Source organism: Delphinus delphis, chromosome 2 (assembly GCF_949987515.2).
Source record: "Delphinus delphis chromosome 2, mDelDel1.2, whole genome shotgun sequence".
In the NCBI taxonomy this organism is placed as follows: Eukaryota; Metazoa; Chordata; class Mammalia; order Artiodactyla; family Delphinidae; genus Delphinus; species Delphinus delphis.
Window position 1 is genome coordinate 102,523,704 of NC_082684.1, and position 15,257 is coordinate 102,538,960.

The 15,257-nt window shown below is 51.6% G+C and overlaps 1 protein-coding gene across 1 annotated transcript in view; it reads left to right on the plus strand.

Moving 5' to 3' along the window:
* CEMIP (cell migration inducing hyaluronidase 1) overlaps positions 1-15,257 on the plus strand; it is a 163,160-nt gene that overhangs the window by 81,870 nt on the left and 66,033 nt on the right. Inside the window, exons 2-5 of the mRNA XM_060005332.1 lie at positions 7,150-7,259; positions 11,536-11,682; positions 12,179-12,317; positions 13,034-13,270. Of these exons, the coding sequence (XP_059861315.1) occupies positions 7,166-7,259; positions 11,536-11,682; positions 12,179-12,317; positions 13,034-13,270 (617 nt within the window). The 5' untranslated portion in view covers positions 7,150-7,165. The remainder of the gene's footprint in view (positions 1-7,149; positions 7,260-11,535; positions 11,683-12,178; positions 12,318-13,033; positions 13,271-15,257) is intronic.

The following is a 15,257-nucleotide window of genomic DNA, read 5'->3' on the forward strand; positions in this document are numbered from 1 at the left end:
GTATTTTGTTTGGGGAAGATAATTTAAGACTCTATGGAAGTATAAAGTGTTCCTGAGGCTATCCAAACTGTGACTTAAACCCTCAGTTGAAATCGGGGCAGGAACAGATGGGCCCAGTCTTCCCCCCCTTTCCCTGTCCTCCCAGGCAAGCAGGGTGGCAGGGAAGGCGACACATGTCCCATATTTTGGAGTCAGATGGCAATTTTCCTATCCATTTACTGCTCCTGATCATGAGCAACAATCTTCTGCACTGTGGGCCTCAGTTTGCCCATCTGTAAAATGGGGAGGGTGGGATTGCATGAGATCCTTGCTACTCAAAGCATGGCCCACCGCCCAGCAGCAGCAGCCTCACCTGAGAGCTGGTTGGAAATGCAGAATCAGACCCCACCCCAGACCTGTGGGATGGGCATCTGCATTTTAACAAGTTCCCCCACGTGGTTCAGGTGCACAGCCAAGGGCTGGCTGGAAAGGGTCTCCGATTCCCATCAACTCCTGCATTCTCTGAGCCTGACGCTAACTGGCAAGTGGCTTAGTCTTGAGGAATTAGAAGCCCAGTTTCTGGAGAAGAGACCAGGTTTTGGAATGTCCCTGGTCTTTGGGGAAGGTTTTTGATCTTTGCAGCAATGAGAGAGGTCGGGGCAGGTATGTTTCCAAAAGAAAGGAGTCGCTCATGCCAGCGGAGCACCTATCACGGGGTACCCTGGGAGATGCTCTGATTTGCAGAAAACAAGGGTCTTCTAAATGCTTGTCTCTGAGGAGGGGGGTGGGGTCCCTGTCCCTGGGGTCCCCAGCATAGCAGCCTCACACTGAGAAAGGGCTCAGGGCTGCCAGCGTTCTCCAGACTTGGGACGCTTCCTGTGTTTCTCTGTGATCCAGAAGGATGCTTGGGCTGCCCTGTCTCCTGCCTCCTCCTTCTCCCTGGGGATGCTGCGTCAGGACCAGGTGACCTTTCTCTTCCGGGGGGAGCTGGGCCTGGGCTGGGATGTGTGGCCGGCAGACCAGAGAGTTGGCTGCCCACTGCTTGGTTCAGGAGAGGAGGGGGGGGGGCCCTGCTAGGGAATGTTATGGAGGGGGTTCTGCAATTCATCAGGGGAGCTTTCTGTCGAGAGGGAACGAGCTCCTGGGGCTCTGCCTTCCTGTTTCCGTGGTTTCTGGTAGCCACTGAGGTGGACCTGTGGTTTCCTATCCAGAGAAGGATCTGAGTCGAGCCTGTGCAGGTGAACCCAGCCTGCACCAGCCCCGTTGGGCCCTCCAGGAACCACGGCATGGATTTTAGGGCCTGTGAACAAGAAACCTAGGTCATAGTGAAAGGGAACACCAATGCTTTCCTGACTGCAAGAGAGCTGGAGGGAGATTCTCGCCAGCTTCCCCAAACTTCACCCCGGTTTGCTGTCAGGATCATTAATCTGTCCACACGGCTCAAGTCAAACATTGCCTCCTCCCACTGTGCCCGGCCGGGAGGTAGGTGGGGGTAGTGTTATTCCTTTTTTATGAAGCGTGGACTCTGGAGCCAGACCTCCTGGGTTCAAATCCTGGATGGGCCCCCTGCTGGCTCTGTGCCCCTCAGCAGAATCCCAGGCCCCGCCACACACCTACTGAATCAGAATCTGCATTCTAGCCCGCTCTCCAGGGGATGTCTGCGTGCAATAAGGTTGGAGAAGTGCTAGCTGGGTTCTCCTCTCACTATCCTACCAGCTCCTACATTCTCTTAGTTTGCGATGACATTGCAAATCATTTAATCTTTAGGAATTGGAAGCACAGTTTCCGAAGGAGAGAGCAGGCTTTGAACTTTGCCACCTGCTAGCTGTGTACCCTGGCTACCAAAAGAAAGGTGACACTTTGTGCCTCAGTTTCCCCATCCGTAAACTAGGGATTAATAACGACACCGAGCTACGAAAGACTAAATTAGCCAGTAGACGAAAAGCATAAAGCAGCGCCTGACACCTAGAAAAGGCTGTGTTACCGTTTGCTATGATTATCATTATTGGCATTGCTGGTGAGAAAGCCGCGAGCTTCAGACAGATTAACGAATTTACTCAAGGATGCCGTGTTAGCTTCCTGGGGCTACCGTAACAGAGTACCGCAGGCTGGGTGGCTTAAACGACAGAAATGTATTTTCTCCGTGTTCTGGAGGCCAGAAGTCCAAGATCAAAGTTTCAGCGGGTTTGGCTTCTCTGAGGCCTCTCTCCTTGCCTTGCAGGTGGCATCTTCCTCCAGCATCCTCACGTGGTCTTTCCTCCTTGTGTCTGTGTCCTGCTCTCCTCTTCTTATAAGGACACCAGTCATACTGCATTAGGACTCACCCACATAACTTCATTTTACCTTCATCTCCTCTGTCAAGGCCCCTTCTCCAGATACAGTCCCAGGCTGGGGGACTGGGGGTTAAGACTTCAGCATATGACTCTTGAGGGAACACAGTTCAGCCCGTAACAGGTTCAACCATTAAGTGGCATAAAAGTCAATCAAACTATGTCTCAGAGATTTCAAGAGGGTGTGGTTGTTCCAAAGCCCCCTCTGTCTCAGCAGGAGACAGAGTGGCCTATATACACGTGTGTCATCATAAGGGAAGTGTCCAGATCCATTAGGCTGAAATCAAATCTTTCCCCTGACCTCCGCTCAGTGAGGCAAAGAGGGAATGTCCGGACTGTTCTGTCTGGACAGTGGTACCATCTCTTTTATCTCCCTTTGCCCAGGAAGTGAGCAGCTGGTCATTTTGGAATATAGTGCCTAGTGTTCCTGCCTCTCTCTCCTCTTGACAGTAGGATATTCCGGGCTTGGGGGTGGGGGGCAGGATTCATATCTGATTCTTTTCTGTACCACTCACAGGACATAATCTGGAGACCAAGATAGATGAGCTGGTGTTTTTAGAGCCAGCCGATCTCAGCTGAGCCGCATAACAGTCACTCCCGGTTATGGGTAGTATTATTGTTCCCATTTAAAAACTGAGAAGGCTAAGGCCCAGAGAGTTTGAGTGACTTGTCTAAGGTCACACAGCTGGTGAAGGCCGGAGTTGGAACTCTGACCAGGTTCTCAGCTCCATCTCCAGGCTCTTTCACCCATTGTGCTGTGTATCCTTCAGAACAGCAGCTCCCACACCTTGAGCACCGACCACCGGTCAGGCCCAGAGCTTTACGATCTTTGTGTAGAGCATCTCGTTTGATCCTCACAGTGACCTTGGAATTTAAGATGCATTATTTCAGTTTTTTTTAAAATTTATTTATTTTTGGCTGTGTCGGGTGCTCGCTGCTGCGCGTGGGCTTTCCCTAGTTGCGGCGAGCGGGGGCTACTCTTTGTTGCGGTGCGTAGGCTTCAGTTGTTGTGGCACGCAGGCTCCAGTAGTTGTGGCACGTGGGCTCAGTAGTTGTGGCACGCGGGCTCAACAGCGCAGGCTCAGTAGTTTCGGCACATGGGCTTAGCTGCTCCGCAGCATGTGGGATCTTCCCGGACCAGGGCTCGAACCCGTGTCCCCTGCATTAGCAGGCGGATTCTCAACCACTGCGCCACCAGGGAAGTCCCAATTATTTCAGTTTTATGGATTAAAAAGGCGAGGCCCAAGTGGTCACACGGTTTTCCCCGATGTGAACTGCATGGCTGGGATAGAAGACTCTGGAGCCTGCGCTCCTGGTCACCACAGTGTCCTGCTGGTCTGAGCCGGGCCTCGTCTAGGTTTGCATGAGATGAGAATTGCCTTAGTGCGGGTTTGCATGAGATGAGAATTGCCTTAGTGCGGGTGTGACAGGGAGAGTGACGGCTGTCACTGTGCTGTCTCCTACCCCAAACTGGCTTCCGGATCACCCTGCAGTCCATCACCCCCAGCCTCAGACCTTACACTGACCCTCCCCACTACCCCCTACTCCCTTTCTTTCTTTTTTTTTTCACATCTTTATTGGAGTATAATTGCTTTACAATGGTGTGTTAGTTTCTGCTGTATAATAAAGTGAATCAGCTATACGTATACATATATCCCCGTATCCCCTCCCTCTTGCGTCTCCCTCCCACCCTCCCTATCCCACCCCTCTAGGTGGACCCCAGGCTTATCTCCCTGGGCTCTGGGGCTTCTTCCCGCTAGCTATCTCTTTTACGTTTGGTAGTTAATGATAATCCCTGAAGAAAGTTCTGGCTCCTGCAGGCATCGAGAACCCACATCCCCCTGGGGTCGGGGATGCCAGGGGGCATGTACTTGCTAACGCCGCTACCCCAGAGATGTAGGGGCCTCTCTGGAGGCTTGAATAACACCGGCGCTCCTTTCTCTCTGCAGGTGGCAGGTCCTACCCCAGGGCAGCTGAAGGAAGAGCAAAGCCCCAGCCCCTGGTGCTTGATGGCAGCAGCGAGGAGACCCGGAGACAGAGGGTAGCAGGCGACGCCTCTTGTCGCTGCTTTTCCTCCTGCCCCTCCACGCCCCTGTGAGGCCTGGCAGACACGGCATGGAACTGCAGCTGGACGGGAGGGTGCTGAGCTCCTGGAAAACTTCAGCTTGTTCTTGTGAAGCCTTGTGGAGTATCCCGCAGTGCCGGCCCTTCCTCTTCCAAATGGCTGCCAGAGGGGTTCACCGCACCCTGTAAGGAAGAGGCCAGCTCAGGACCATCGGGACCCAGCAAGGGCAGCCTCCAGCCAGCCTCCAGCCAGCCTCCAGCCAGCAGCTTCCTGCGGAGCCTTCTAACATCGTTAGCCAGCCATGCACTCTTCGCAGGCCTTCAGCAGCTGGGAACCCTTTCAAGACTGTATGTTGCCAGCTGGAGAAGCTGAACCCTAACTCGCGTTGCCAGAGAGCTTTTAGTGGCCAGCTGAGAAAGCTGTCCTCTCTTGGTGAAGAATTCCCAAGTGAAAGTTGAGAAGCTTTGGGATTCACAGCAACAGAAGGTTTCTCGAGGTTTCTGTACTCGGGCCCTGGAAGCCACTCGCGGAGGACCACCCCCAGCAATGTGGGGTCGCGACCTCTTTGGAGCAGGGGGACCTCTCTGTATCCAGTGGCACTCAGATATAGCAGGTCTCTCTCTTGAAGCTTGGGGAAAAGAGGTTTTGAGCAGTATCCTGCCAGTGGGAATCGTTTTTACATCCATCCCGAAAGTGATTCCTTTTTTGTCTCTGAAATGGTCAGAAGATGTCAGGGCCACAAACTCCCTGTACTCCAACCTTCCACTCTGCACACGGGAAGTCGAGGCCCAGAGAAGGGAATGTCTGGATGAGGGTCACCCGGCAGTTAAGGCGGGAGGGGCGCCCGCACCCAGATTGCCCCCCGCACCCGGGTACCTCCACCCTGGGTGCCGGCCACGTTCCTCTGCCAGCTCACGGCCCAAAGTTTGGGTTCCCTTCATGGAACCCCACGTTGATTTGGGGCTTCCCAGCAGCAAAGAGCAAACTCCCTTTGGTTTTTCTAAACAGATGGAGACTCGAGAGCTGGGCTCTGACTTTCCCCAAGGGCCACAAAACACTCCTGTCCCGGTGTCCCCTTCTTTTTATTGCAAAGAGCATGAAAGCAGACACTCCTCTTCTGGGGGCCATGGGAAAGGCGCCATTCCCAGATGCTGTGACGCCTGACATCAGCGGCCCTGCAGAGGCGACTAGAATGGGTCCTGTTGTTCTCGGCATATCAGGCCAGGGCCAGGCAGGGTGCCCGCCAGGAGGACACTGCGGGCATTGACGCTGCGAGTATGGTTTCCTCCCTCCCCCGGCCTCCCCGGCGCACCTGTGCGGGAAGGACCAGGCGCAGGGCCAGGGTGCTCTGTTTCAGACCCTCTTGCTGCTCACACAAAGTGCTTCACCAGGAGCTGAAAGGTCAGAGATGATCAGATTTGTCCCTGAGCTCATTCAAAGGGAGGAGCCTGTGTGGGATGAGAGAGATTTCTTTCTCAGTGTGGGAGAATATCTGTTTGTTTCCAGGCATGACTACAGTCATGCTCTGGGGAGGACCTGGGGACGCGGGCATGGAAGCTGGAGCTGGTCACTCCCCAAGCCCCTCCTTAAGCACTCCTGTGCGGCACACAGGACTTGAAGACAGAGACATTTCTCCAAGGGCATTGTATTATGAAAGGGGAATTGGCATTATATTATGAAAGGGGAACTTTTTTTTAAAGTTCCTGTCTTGAGGTTTATCTAGACAGGTTCCCGTATTCACCTTCTGTCTGAGTACAAGGGGGAGAAAAGTGGCTTTCGTAAAATAGGAATGTAATAAAATTCATTTAATTCTGTCGCACATAAAACTAAATTCACAGTCTAGGGCTGTTTCAGTTCTCCACAGGGTCCGAGCCTAGGTTCTTACTCTGCATTGTCATCTTCTGCACGTGGCTCCCAGTACATGGCCAAAGATAGCTGCTGAAGATCCAGGCATCATATCTGTATTCCAGCCAGCAGGAAAGAGGGAAGAAAGCCTTCCTGCTTTCCCTAAGGACGTATCCTGGAATTCACACACTGTACTTTTACTACATTGGCCAGAACTTAATTCCGAGATCACAACTAACGTAAGAGAGACTGGAGAAGGTAGCCTTTATTCTAGGTGGCTGTGAGCCCAGATAAAAACCCAGGGGTTCTTTTCCAGGGAAAAATGGATGTTAGGAGACGATTAGCTATCTCTGCCCTGCCTTCCTCTTGGATGGGTAATATTAGAAGGGTTTATAACACACAGGCATCATATTTAGGATCTCAATAGTATCATCAAGACTTGTTTTAGAAGCACAGACTGATATTAGAAATCAGCTATAGTCCACATCCTCATTTTTCAGATTAGGAAACTGAATCCCAGAGAGGTTAATCAGATCAGCTGAGATCACACAGCAAGTTGGTGGCATCTATTTTCCAGCTCATGTTCAGTGGGAATATTTTTTGTTTTTCTCTGTTTTTAACTTAAGGGGGAAAAAAAAGCCCTTCATTCTGGAGGGTAGTGAGCTCGAGCGCCAAGGATGAAATTCCATCCATCACCGGGTCTCTGAGCTGCAGGACACAGGCGGGACAGTGACAGGGCTTTCATGCCCTGATCTGCCCAGCCCTGAGTCATGGCAGCTGAGGACTTTGCATTGGCCGGCTGGAGTATGCCCATACTGGCGCGACCTCTGCGTGTGTGTGTGGCCCTGTCTCTGTGTGTGTGTCTGCCCCACAAACCGACTCCAGCCTGGGGAGGCTGCCGGTCTGACTCAGTGTGCTTTTTTATTTCAGGGAGCGCTCTGCCAGCATGAGAGCGGCTCACGGTCCGGACGTCTCCTTTAAGGTGCTGCTGACAATCGGCTGGTTCGCCCTGGCCCGCTTTCCCGGCGCCGCATCCACAGGTGAGCCCCTGCAGAGCAGTTGGACCTCTGCATCTCCACGAGGAAGGCCAGGAGAAGGAGCCGCAGGGTGGGGTCAGGGTGGCTGGGCTCTGGCCTGCCCCTGCTAACTCGCTGATCCTGGGCACGTCTTATCCTGGTCTTCAGTTTCGTCATCCACAAAATGAGGGGGTTAGACTAGGCTCAGGGGTTACAAACTCAGTGTCTACAGGAACCAGGCACATGACACAAAGCAGTGAAGCTGGCCAGGTAGAGATGTGGTCACCTGGGGAGTTCACGCCCCTCTTCAGGGACACCCACTTCTCAGTCCCGGCCAGTTGCTGCCACATGGGGAGGCGGGGCCCCTGTTGCAAGACCTATTGAATTTTTAAGAGAAGTCAGAAATCTAGACTTTCATGTAAGAGCTCTCTACTTGTTAAAGGATGGCAACCAATTGAAATTTTACCAAACACTCGGGGTGGCGGTGGAGCAGAGCAAAAAACGCGTATCTGCCAGCCGGCCTGCCGCCTCCGAGCCACCTGGTCTCAGTGTTCCCTTCCTGCTTTGCCGTCCTAAGATCTGGGCGCATTAAAGCACCTTGTTAGCCGTGATGCTCTAGGTGAGGTTTAGATCTCTTTTTCTGATCTCGATATCGTCAACTTTTTCTTTGAGTGATTTTGAATTAAAATCCAGAAGCACTAGGCAAGTTTGCGTGGGCTACAAAAAAAGCAAAATCAAATAAACCCAGCTTGGGGTGGAAGTTGAGAGATGGGGACCATTTAAACATTTTGAATAGAGGTTGAGTAATAATACCATCACCATGGATTGCTTTTAAAAGAAATGCTATTATTATCACTTGAGCTGACTGCTTTTCTACAATAAGAATAAAGGACCTTACATTGCATTATATCTTGTTTTTCTCAACCCACTGGTGCAAGGAAGTAATCTCTAATCATAACTAGTGAAATCCCTTCAACGTGATTCCTTGTAGAATCTTTTTGGTCCTTAGGGGACATAGCAGGCAAGCAATATTTTCACTCTCAGTGCAACAATTGTCAATATTGCCTGAATTCATTCATTTAGTCCTTCCATCATTTATTCAGTTAATAACCACCAAGGGGACACTGGCCCTGTGCCAGGAACTGGGTTTAGGGTTCTCTTTTAAGGTGAATCACCTTGCGGCCTTGGGGAGGTCTCTGGGTATTTCCTCTTACATCCTGGGTCTCTCTCTTCTGTTTGACTATAAACCATTCGGAAAGGAGGCTGTGCGTTTGATTCCCTCTTGCTTTTCTGTGACGTCAGAGGGATGCAGAAGCCAACCCCCTGCCATTCATGCTCCGAGTAGGGCTTGCATCCACTCTGAATCCCACTTCCTGCAGCCCCTCCTGGGAAGGGTGGCTGCTGTGGTGATATCTCAGCAAAGGCCTTGACCGTTGCCAGCTACTCACTGATTCCTACAGATGAAGAGCCACTGAAACCCACTTTTACCAAGAGCAAAATCTCCATCTCCAGCGAAGGGCCGTTCATCCACGGCCAGTCTTGTAACTGCTGTGCTTATGTTGTGGGGTCAGAGCTGCTGGAGCTCTGGGAATTGTGCTCCCGATGACAAGAGAGCCTACGAGTGTCAGGCTGGCCGCTTCCAAACCCGGATGCAAAGACTGATGCAAACACGTGCAGTTGGAGAATAAAGGGGCAGTTGGGATTCTCCTAGGAGATGTGGGTGGTGAGACCCTGGGCTTGGTCCCGTGGAGTTGGAACGATTCCTTCTCGGCACACTTACGGCTCCACGCCTGGATCTCTGGGCTCGCCAGTCGCCACATGCGTTCCCCGCGTGGCTGAGGAGTCACCACCTTGGAAACAGACACTCCAGGTCCAGGACTAGGTGGAGGGCAGCCCAGGGCCTCTGACTGACCTCTGCTGAAAGCCAGCCAAGCACTTGACCCATCTGAAGGCAAACCCAGGGGTGGGCATTGGCCCTCAGGAGCCCCTCAGCTGGACGGAGGCCCCAGAGCCCTCGTGATCATCCTTGACTACGGAGGGCCCAGGCAGAGGCCCCCAGCCCCCACTACTACCTCGGCCCATCCTGGCAGCTTGCTGGCAACCCTGCTCTTACATTAAAATGAAAACTCCACAGATGAGTAAATGCCACAGTTTTTCATTGTTTTGCCACTATTTGAGTCCCATGGGGTTTACAGAATCTTGGAAGAGCTGCTTTAGCAAAACTCCAAAAACAAGTGAAATTCTCTTCCTAATGAAAACGATCCAAACCCTGAGTTCGGGCTGAGGCAGTGAGGCAGACGGGGCATAAAGGAGGGTGTTAGGAAGCATGGGAGGGGACGGTGGGGAGTGGGACTCAGGAAACACGCACCAAGTGCCTGCCCTGCGCCTTGCAGAGAAGAGAAGGGCCGGCCGCTGCTTTCAGATGGGCCGGGCCGATGATGTGATGGGGGCTTCCGGAGTCCACATCTGGCAATGCTGAGTAGATAAACGAGCAGCGCCCTTCCAGTTCTCTTGAAATATATAAACGTGGGATCTTACCCTAGAGACAGCCGCATCGAAGTCGAGTCCCATTGAGAACTGACATGCTAGTAATTGTACTGAAGCCAGAATTCCTTCTGGGGTCCCACCCAGTGTCGTGGATATTGTCCACTGCACCCACCTGGCTCCAGAGACATGGCTTCCCTTAGGGGCCCTTGCTCGGTGCCCAAGGGTGGAATTTGCATCCATTCCTTCCAGTACCTTCCCCAGGGTCTTCACCACCTGAAACCTTGCCCCCGCCATGGGTTTACTACACCTCACCTTCCTTCTCCATCCCGCTCCAGTTATTTAAAATCTACTATTTGGGCTTCCCTGGTGGCGCAGTGGTTGAGAGTCTGCCTGCCGATGCAGGGGACACGGGTTCGTGCCCCGGTCCGGGAGGATCCCACGTGCCGCAGAGCGGCTGGGCCCGTGAGCCGTGGCCGCTGAGCCTGCGCGTCCGGAGCCTGTGCTCCGCAGCGGGAGAGGCCACAACAGTGAGAGGCCCGCGGACTGCAAAAAAAAAAAACCTACTATTTCATGCTTGCTCACAACTTTCTAGTGAGAGAAAAAAAGGAGGGCATTGGGGCTCCATCTCTGAGGCAAGCCATTCTCATTTTGTTTTGCCTGTTGCCTCTTCCTGTTCCTTTCCCTCTGGGTTTTTCCCTGCTGTCCAGGGAGATTTTCCCAGTTTCTGAGACAGTCCTCCTCTGTTCACCATACATGGTACCCCACTGGGGTACAGAGCCTTCTTAGCCATAGGAGGAGAGACTCCTCCCACTGCTTCTACTTGCGTCGGGGAGAAGTCTGCAACACCCACCGTGGGGGCTTTGAGTTCAACTAAACATTCAGACTCATGAGGCTACCACAGGCCATGCCTGGCATCAGGATAACTTCAGAGGGCCTAGGACAGAAACACCGCCCACCATCAGAGCAGCGTCAGGCGTTTCTCTTCCGTGAGAGTGGTCTTGGAAGCATTCTACAAGCCTCCAGAAGCTATCTTCTTTTGTTCCCCAGATGACAGCTCCTTAGGTGAGAGGGAACAAGACTGTGATTGGACAAGTGTGGGTATTGCCCCGTCAGAGCTAGTGTCTCTTATAGCAACTCCATAGATGTAACTTTCAGAGTTGCTGTGTGGGATTTGCCCAATTACGAGAGTCCCTGCACAGGGAAGCCTCCAAGCAAGACATCTCCACCAGGATCATTATAAATTTTGCATAGTTCCTCCCAGTTTAGATGCCATTTACTAATCAGGGGTCACTTTTGTTATAAGATGTTGTTTGGTAACATGCTTTATAGAATACCATCTTTCTCAGGCTTCCAGGGAAACAGAGAAAATTAACTAAAAGTCAAATTCTCAGGCAGAAGGGGAAAAGGCTTTGCCAACTTTTTAAACAATGCTTTCCAGGGGAAAGGACGCCTTGGAATACAAATAATCTGGGTAAATCATTGCCTAACTTTAGATCTTGGAATGTCTTGAGGAGTCATCTGGTCTACCCTTCATTCTATAAAGGGAAAAACTGAGTCCAGAGAAAGGAAGTGACTTGTTCACAGATAAAGGATGAACTAATGAAGGACATTCGACTAAATCTCAGGCCTCCTGGCTCCTATATCAGGGGTTCTCTTTGCTTTCTAGGGCCCTGCTTTGAGCTCTAGTAGGGAGAAGGCAAGGGCCATGAAAATGCATGATAGACTCCCCACCCCACCCTGCTTGTGGTCTGTGGCAGTCCTTGCTTGGGGACGTTGGTGGGTGGTAGCAGTGACACCTCTCTGTCCTTTGCAGCGGCAGCTGAGTGCCCTGATCAGTGGCCTGAGCTGCAGCCCTGGAACCCTGGCCATGACCCAGACTACTACGTGCACATAGGCCAGGGCAGAACACTGCTGCTTATCGCTTCTGCCACGGTCCATTCCATCCGCATCTCAGAGGGAGGTAAGCCAGTCTCCCTCCCCTGCCCCATCTCTCTCTGGTCCGCTGCCTCAGAGCCTAGCAGATGGGATGCAGGTTGCCAGAACTGTAGATGGACAGAACAAATGTCACGTGCTTTGGGTTCATGTCAGTGCATCTGGTTGTCGGAGCACTGAGGAGTGGCTTGTCAGAGGTCCAATCTTAGTGAAAGAAGCATTTATAGAGGAAACTTCTTATTGGTGCTCTGAGCATTCCTGCGTATCTGACCTTCAGATGCTTGCTCGTTGAATGCAGCACAGGCAGCGATAGCAGTAAACCAAGCAGGCGTTATTTACACGTCACAAGGCAGAGAGAAAAGCAACCACCGTAAGCACAGCGAGCATAGAAGTATCGGAAAGACACGCCTCTTGGCCTGCCTGAGGGATGACATGAGGGGCTTAGGAGGTCTGCCCTTGCCACTGCTGTAATCTCACCACTAAGACTTGTCTTCCTAAACCTCACTCCATTCCTGCCTCTTCAGGGAAGCTAGTCATTAAAGACCAAGATGAGGCAATTGTTTTGCGTACCCGGCACATCCTGATTGACAACGGAGGAGAGCTGCATGCTGGGAGTGCCCTCTGCCCTTTCCAGGGCAATTTCAGCATCATTTTGTATGGAAGGTGGGTAGACGGCTTCCATGGGTCACATGATACTCTTGGATCTGACGGGAAGGAGGTTTTTCATGGAAGAGTGGGAGGTAAGACAGCAAGGCTTTAGTGCAAGAAAGGAATTATCATTAGGTCCTGCCAGATGGTAATCATGAACGAGACAGACATTGGCGATTCGGGTGAGTTGGAGGAGTGCGTGAGGCATTTTATTTATTGTGGCTCAGGTCCGGACTTAAGTTACAGAAACCCCTGCCAGCCTTCCTGCTGCCTTCTAATCACGTCATGGCTGAGGGAGTCTCTGTGAATGTTTATTAATAGCCAATGATGGACAAGATAAAGAAAAATTCCATGCAGTATTTGCCTCTGGTGCGCTCCCTCTTCAAGCAATTGAGAGTTCTCAGAATCAGTAACCAAGAGTACACAAGGGTATGCAGTCCAGGTGATCCCACATCTGATATGGACCAAAATATAACATACTTAGAACTGGAAAGAAGTACCAACATGTTAACTATTGATAAGTATTTCTGCTTGGCCTGTTGGGCACATTTTGGTCTGGTGGGGGACAACCTTGGTTGCCAAGGCTATGTCTACTGACCTCGAGCAATCACCAGGTGGAACTGGGTCCAAGGCGGCCACGGTGGGAGTCAAGAGCAGTGCCGTCCCCTCTGGGCTTAGCATCCAGTAAAGAGAGGTGTCGGCCGACCATGGAGAGCTGTTCTCTCTTGTAGGGCTGATGAAGACGTTCAACCAGACCCTTACTTTGGCCTCAAGTACATCGGCGTCGACAGAGGAGGTACCCTTGAGTTGCATGGACAGAAGAAGCTCTCTTGGACATTTCTGAACAAGACTCTTCACCCCGGTGGCATGCAAGAGGGAGGTTATTTTTTCGAAAGGAGCTGGGGTCACCGTGGAGTCATTGTTCACGTCATTGACCCCAAATCAGGGACAGTCATCCATTCTGACCGGTAAGGTTTGCCCTCACGTGAACACATTCATTCATTCGACATACACTTCCTGAGCATGTGTCCTAGCCAGACGCCACTCAGGATGCTGGGAGCACAGCAGTGGGTGAAACAGACAGAAATCCAAGCTGAATTGAACAGGAACAGGCATGTTTGCACACACATACACACATGTAAGCACAGCATAGTTTTAGGCTGTGATCATCGGTAATTAGGGGGAAGAGACATAGTGAGAGGGTAGAGGGTAGCTAGAGGAGACCACTTGGCATCACGCGGTCTGGAAAGGCCAGTGTGAACAGGCAGCATTTGAGCTGAGGACCGCTGGGTAAGGCTGAGTCAGGGAAAGAGTTTTCAAGACAGAGCGGCAAGTGCAAAGGGCCAGAGGTGAGAAAGGGCGTGATGTTCTCACAGGGAGGAAGGGCCAGCAGAGATACGGGAGGGCAGAGGGATGGAAATGAGATGCCGTAATGTCAGAGTTTTAGGCAGGGGTGGGTGTGGAGGCCTTGGAGGCCCAGTGAGGAGGTGGGTTTTATTCTTAGTGGGACGCAAAGCCACCGAAGGGCTTTAAGAAGGGTACGATCTGATTTAAAGGACCTGGCTGCTGTGTAGAGAGCGGATTGTTTGTGGAGGGCAAAGGTAAAGCCATCAGAGGTGGTTAGGAGGTCGCCGGCGAGGACTCAGGTAGAGGCGGTGGCAACAGAAGTGGATGAACTTGAGAGATATTTCGGAGGCAGATAGGGCAAGTCTCCCGCTCCCTGACCCTTGCCCTGGCTCAGGTATCCTGGCAGATTCTGCAGAGGGGGCTCTCCCGGGGGCTCTCGCCCTAGCCTTGCAGAGGCTGTCCCAGGCCACTCAGAGAGAAAGATCCATTAGGAAGGGCACAGCTGGAATAGGCAAGCAGAGACAGCTTTCCTGGTGCTGCTGGAGGACGGGCGTATGGAACTCCTCAGAAACAGGTCATGAGCTGTGAGCGTCCACAGGAAGGCAGCAGGGAATCAGCTATGATATGGGACGGGGTGGGCAGAAGCACGCAGGACAGCCAACCTTGCCCTCTGGTGGATATTAGTAACAATAATACGGTCACTGGACTTTGTGCAAAACCCTGTGTTAACCACTTTATCTGCTGTGTATAACGGAATCTTCAGAAACCCCCTGTCAGGTGGGTTCTGTTGTTATACAGATGAGAACGCTGAGGTTGGGTGAAGCTAAATTTGCTCAGAGTCTCAAGGCTGGGGAGTGTCGGAGCTGCGATTCAAACCCAGATCTGCTCAGGCCCTAAACCACTATATTGTCCCCATGGGGGCTGACAGCCACCTGCTTGGCCTGGGACGGAGCAATCCTCAGACCACAGTTAACGAAGCCAGGCTGAGCTGATGGACACAAAATCTATCAGAGAGCCTCTGCCTTCACAGGAGAGAGAACGGTCTCCTCAGTTGTGTTCTGACTCCTTGGTGCTGCTGCTCTTTTGTTTTGAATTATATTATATTATATTATATTGATTTTTTTATTATTATTAACTTTTATTGGAGTATAGTTGCTTTACAATGTTGTGTTAGTTTCTGCTGTGCAGCAAAGCGAATCAGCCACAGGTATACATATATCCCCTTTTTTTAGATTTCCTTCCCATTTAGGTCACTACAGAGCACTGAGTAGAGTTCCCTGTGCTATACGGTAGGTTCTCATTAGTTATGTATTTTATACACAGTAGTGTATATATGTCCCAATCTCGCAGTTCATCCCACCACCCCCCTTCCCCACCTTGGTAACCATAAGTTTGTCCTCTACATCTGTGACTCTATTTCTGTTTTGCAAATAAGTTCATCTCTACCATTTTTCTAGATTCCACACGTAAGTGATATTATACGATATTTGTTTTTCTCTTTCTGACTTACTTCACCCTGTATGACAGTCTCTAGGTCCATCCACGTCTCTGCAAATGGCACTATTTTGCTCCTTTCTGTGGCTGAGTAATATTCTGTTGTATGTAGGT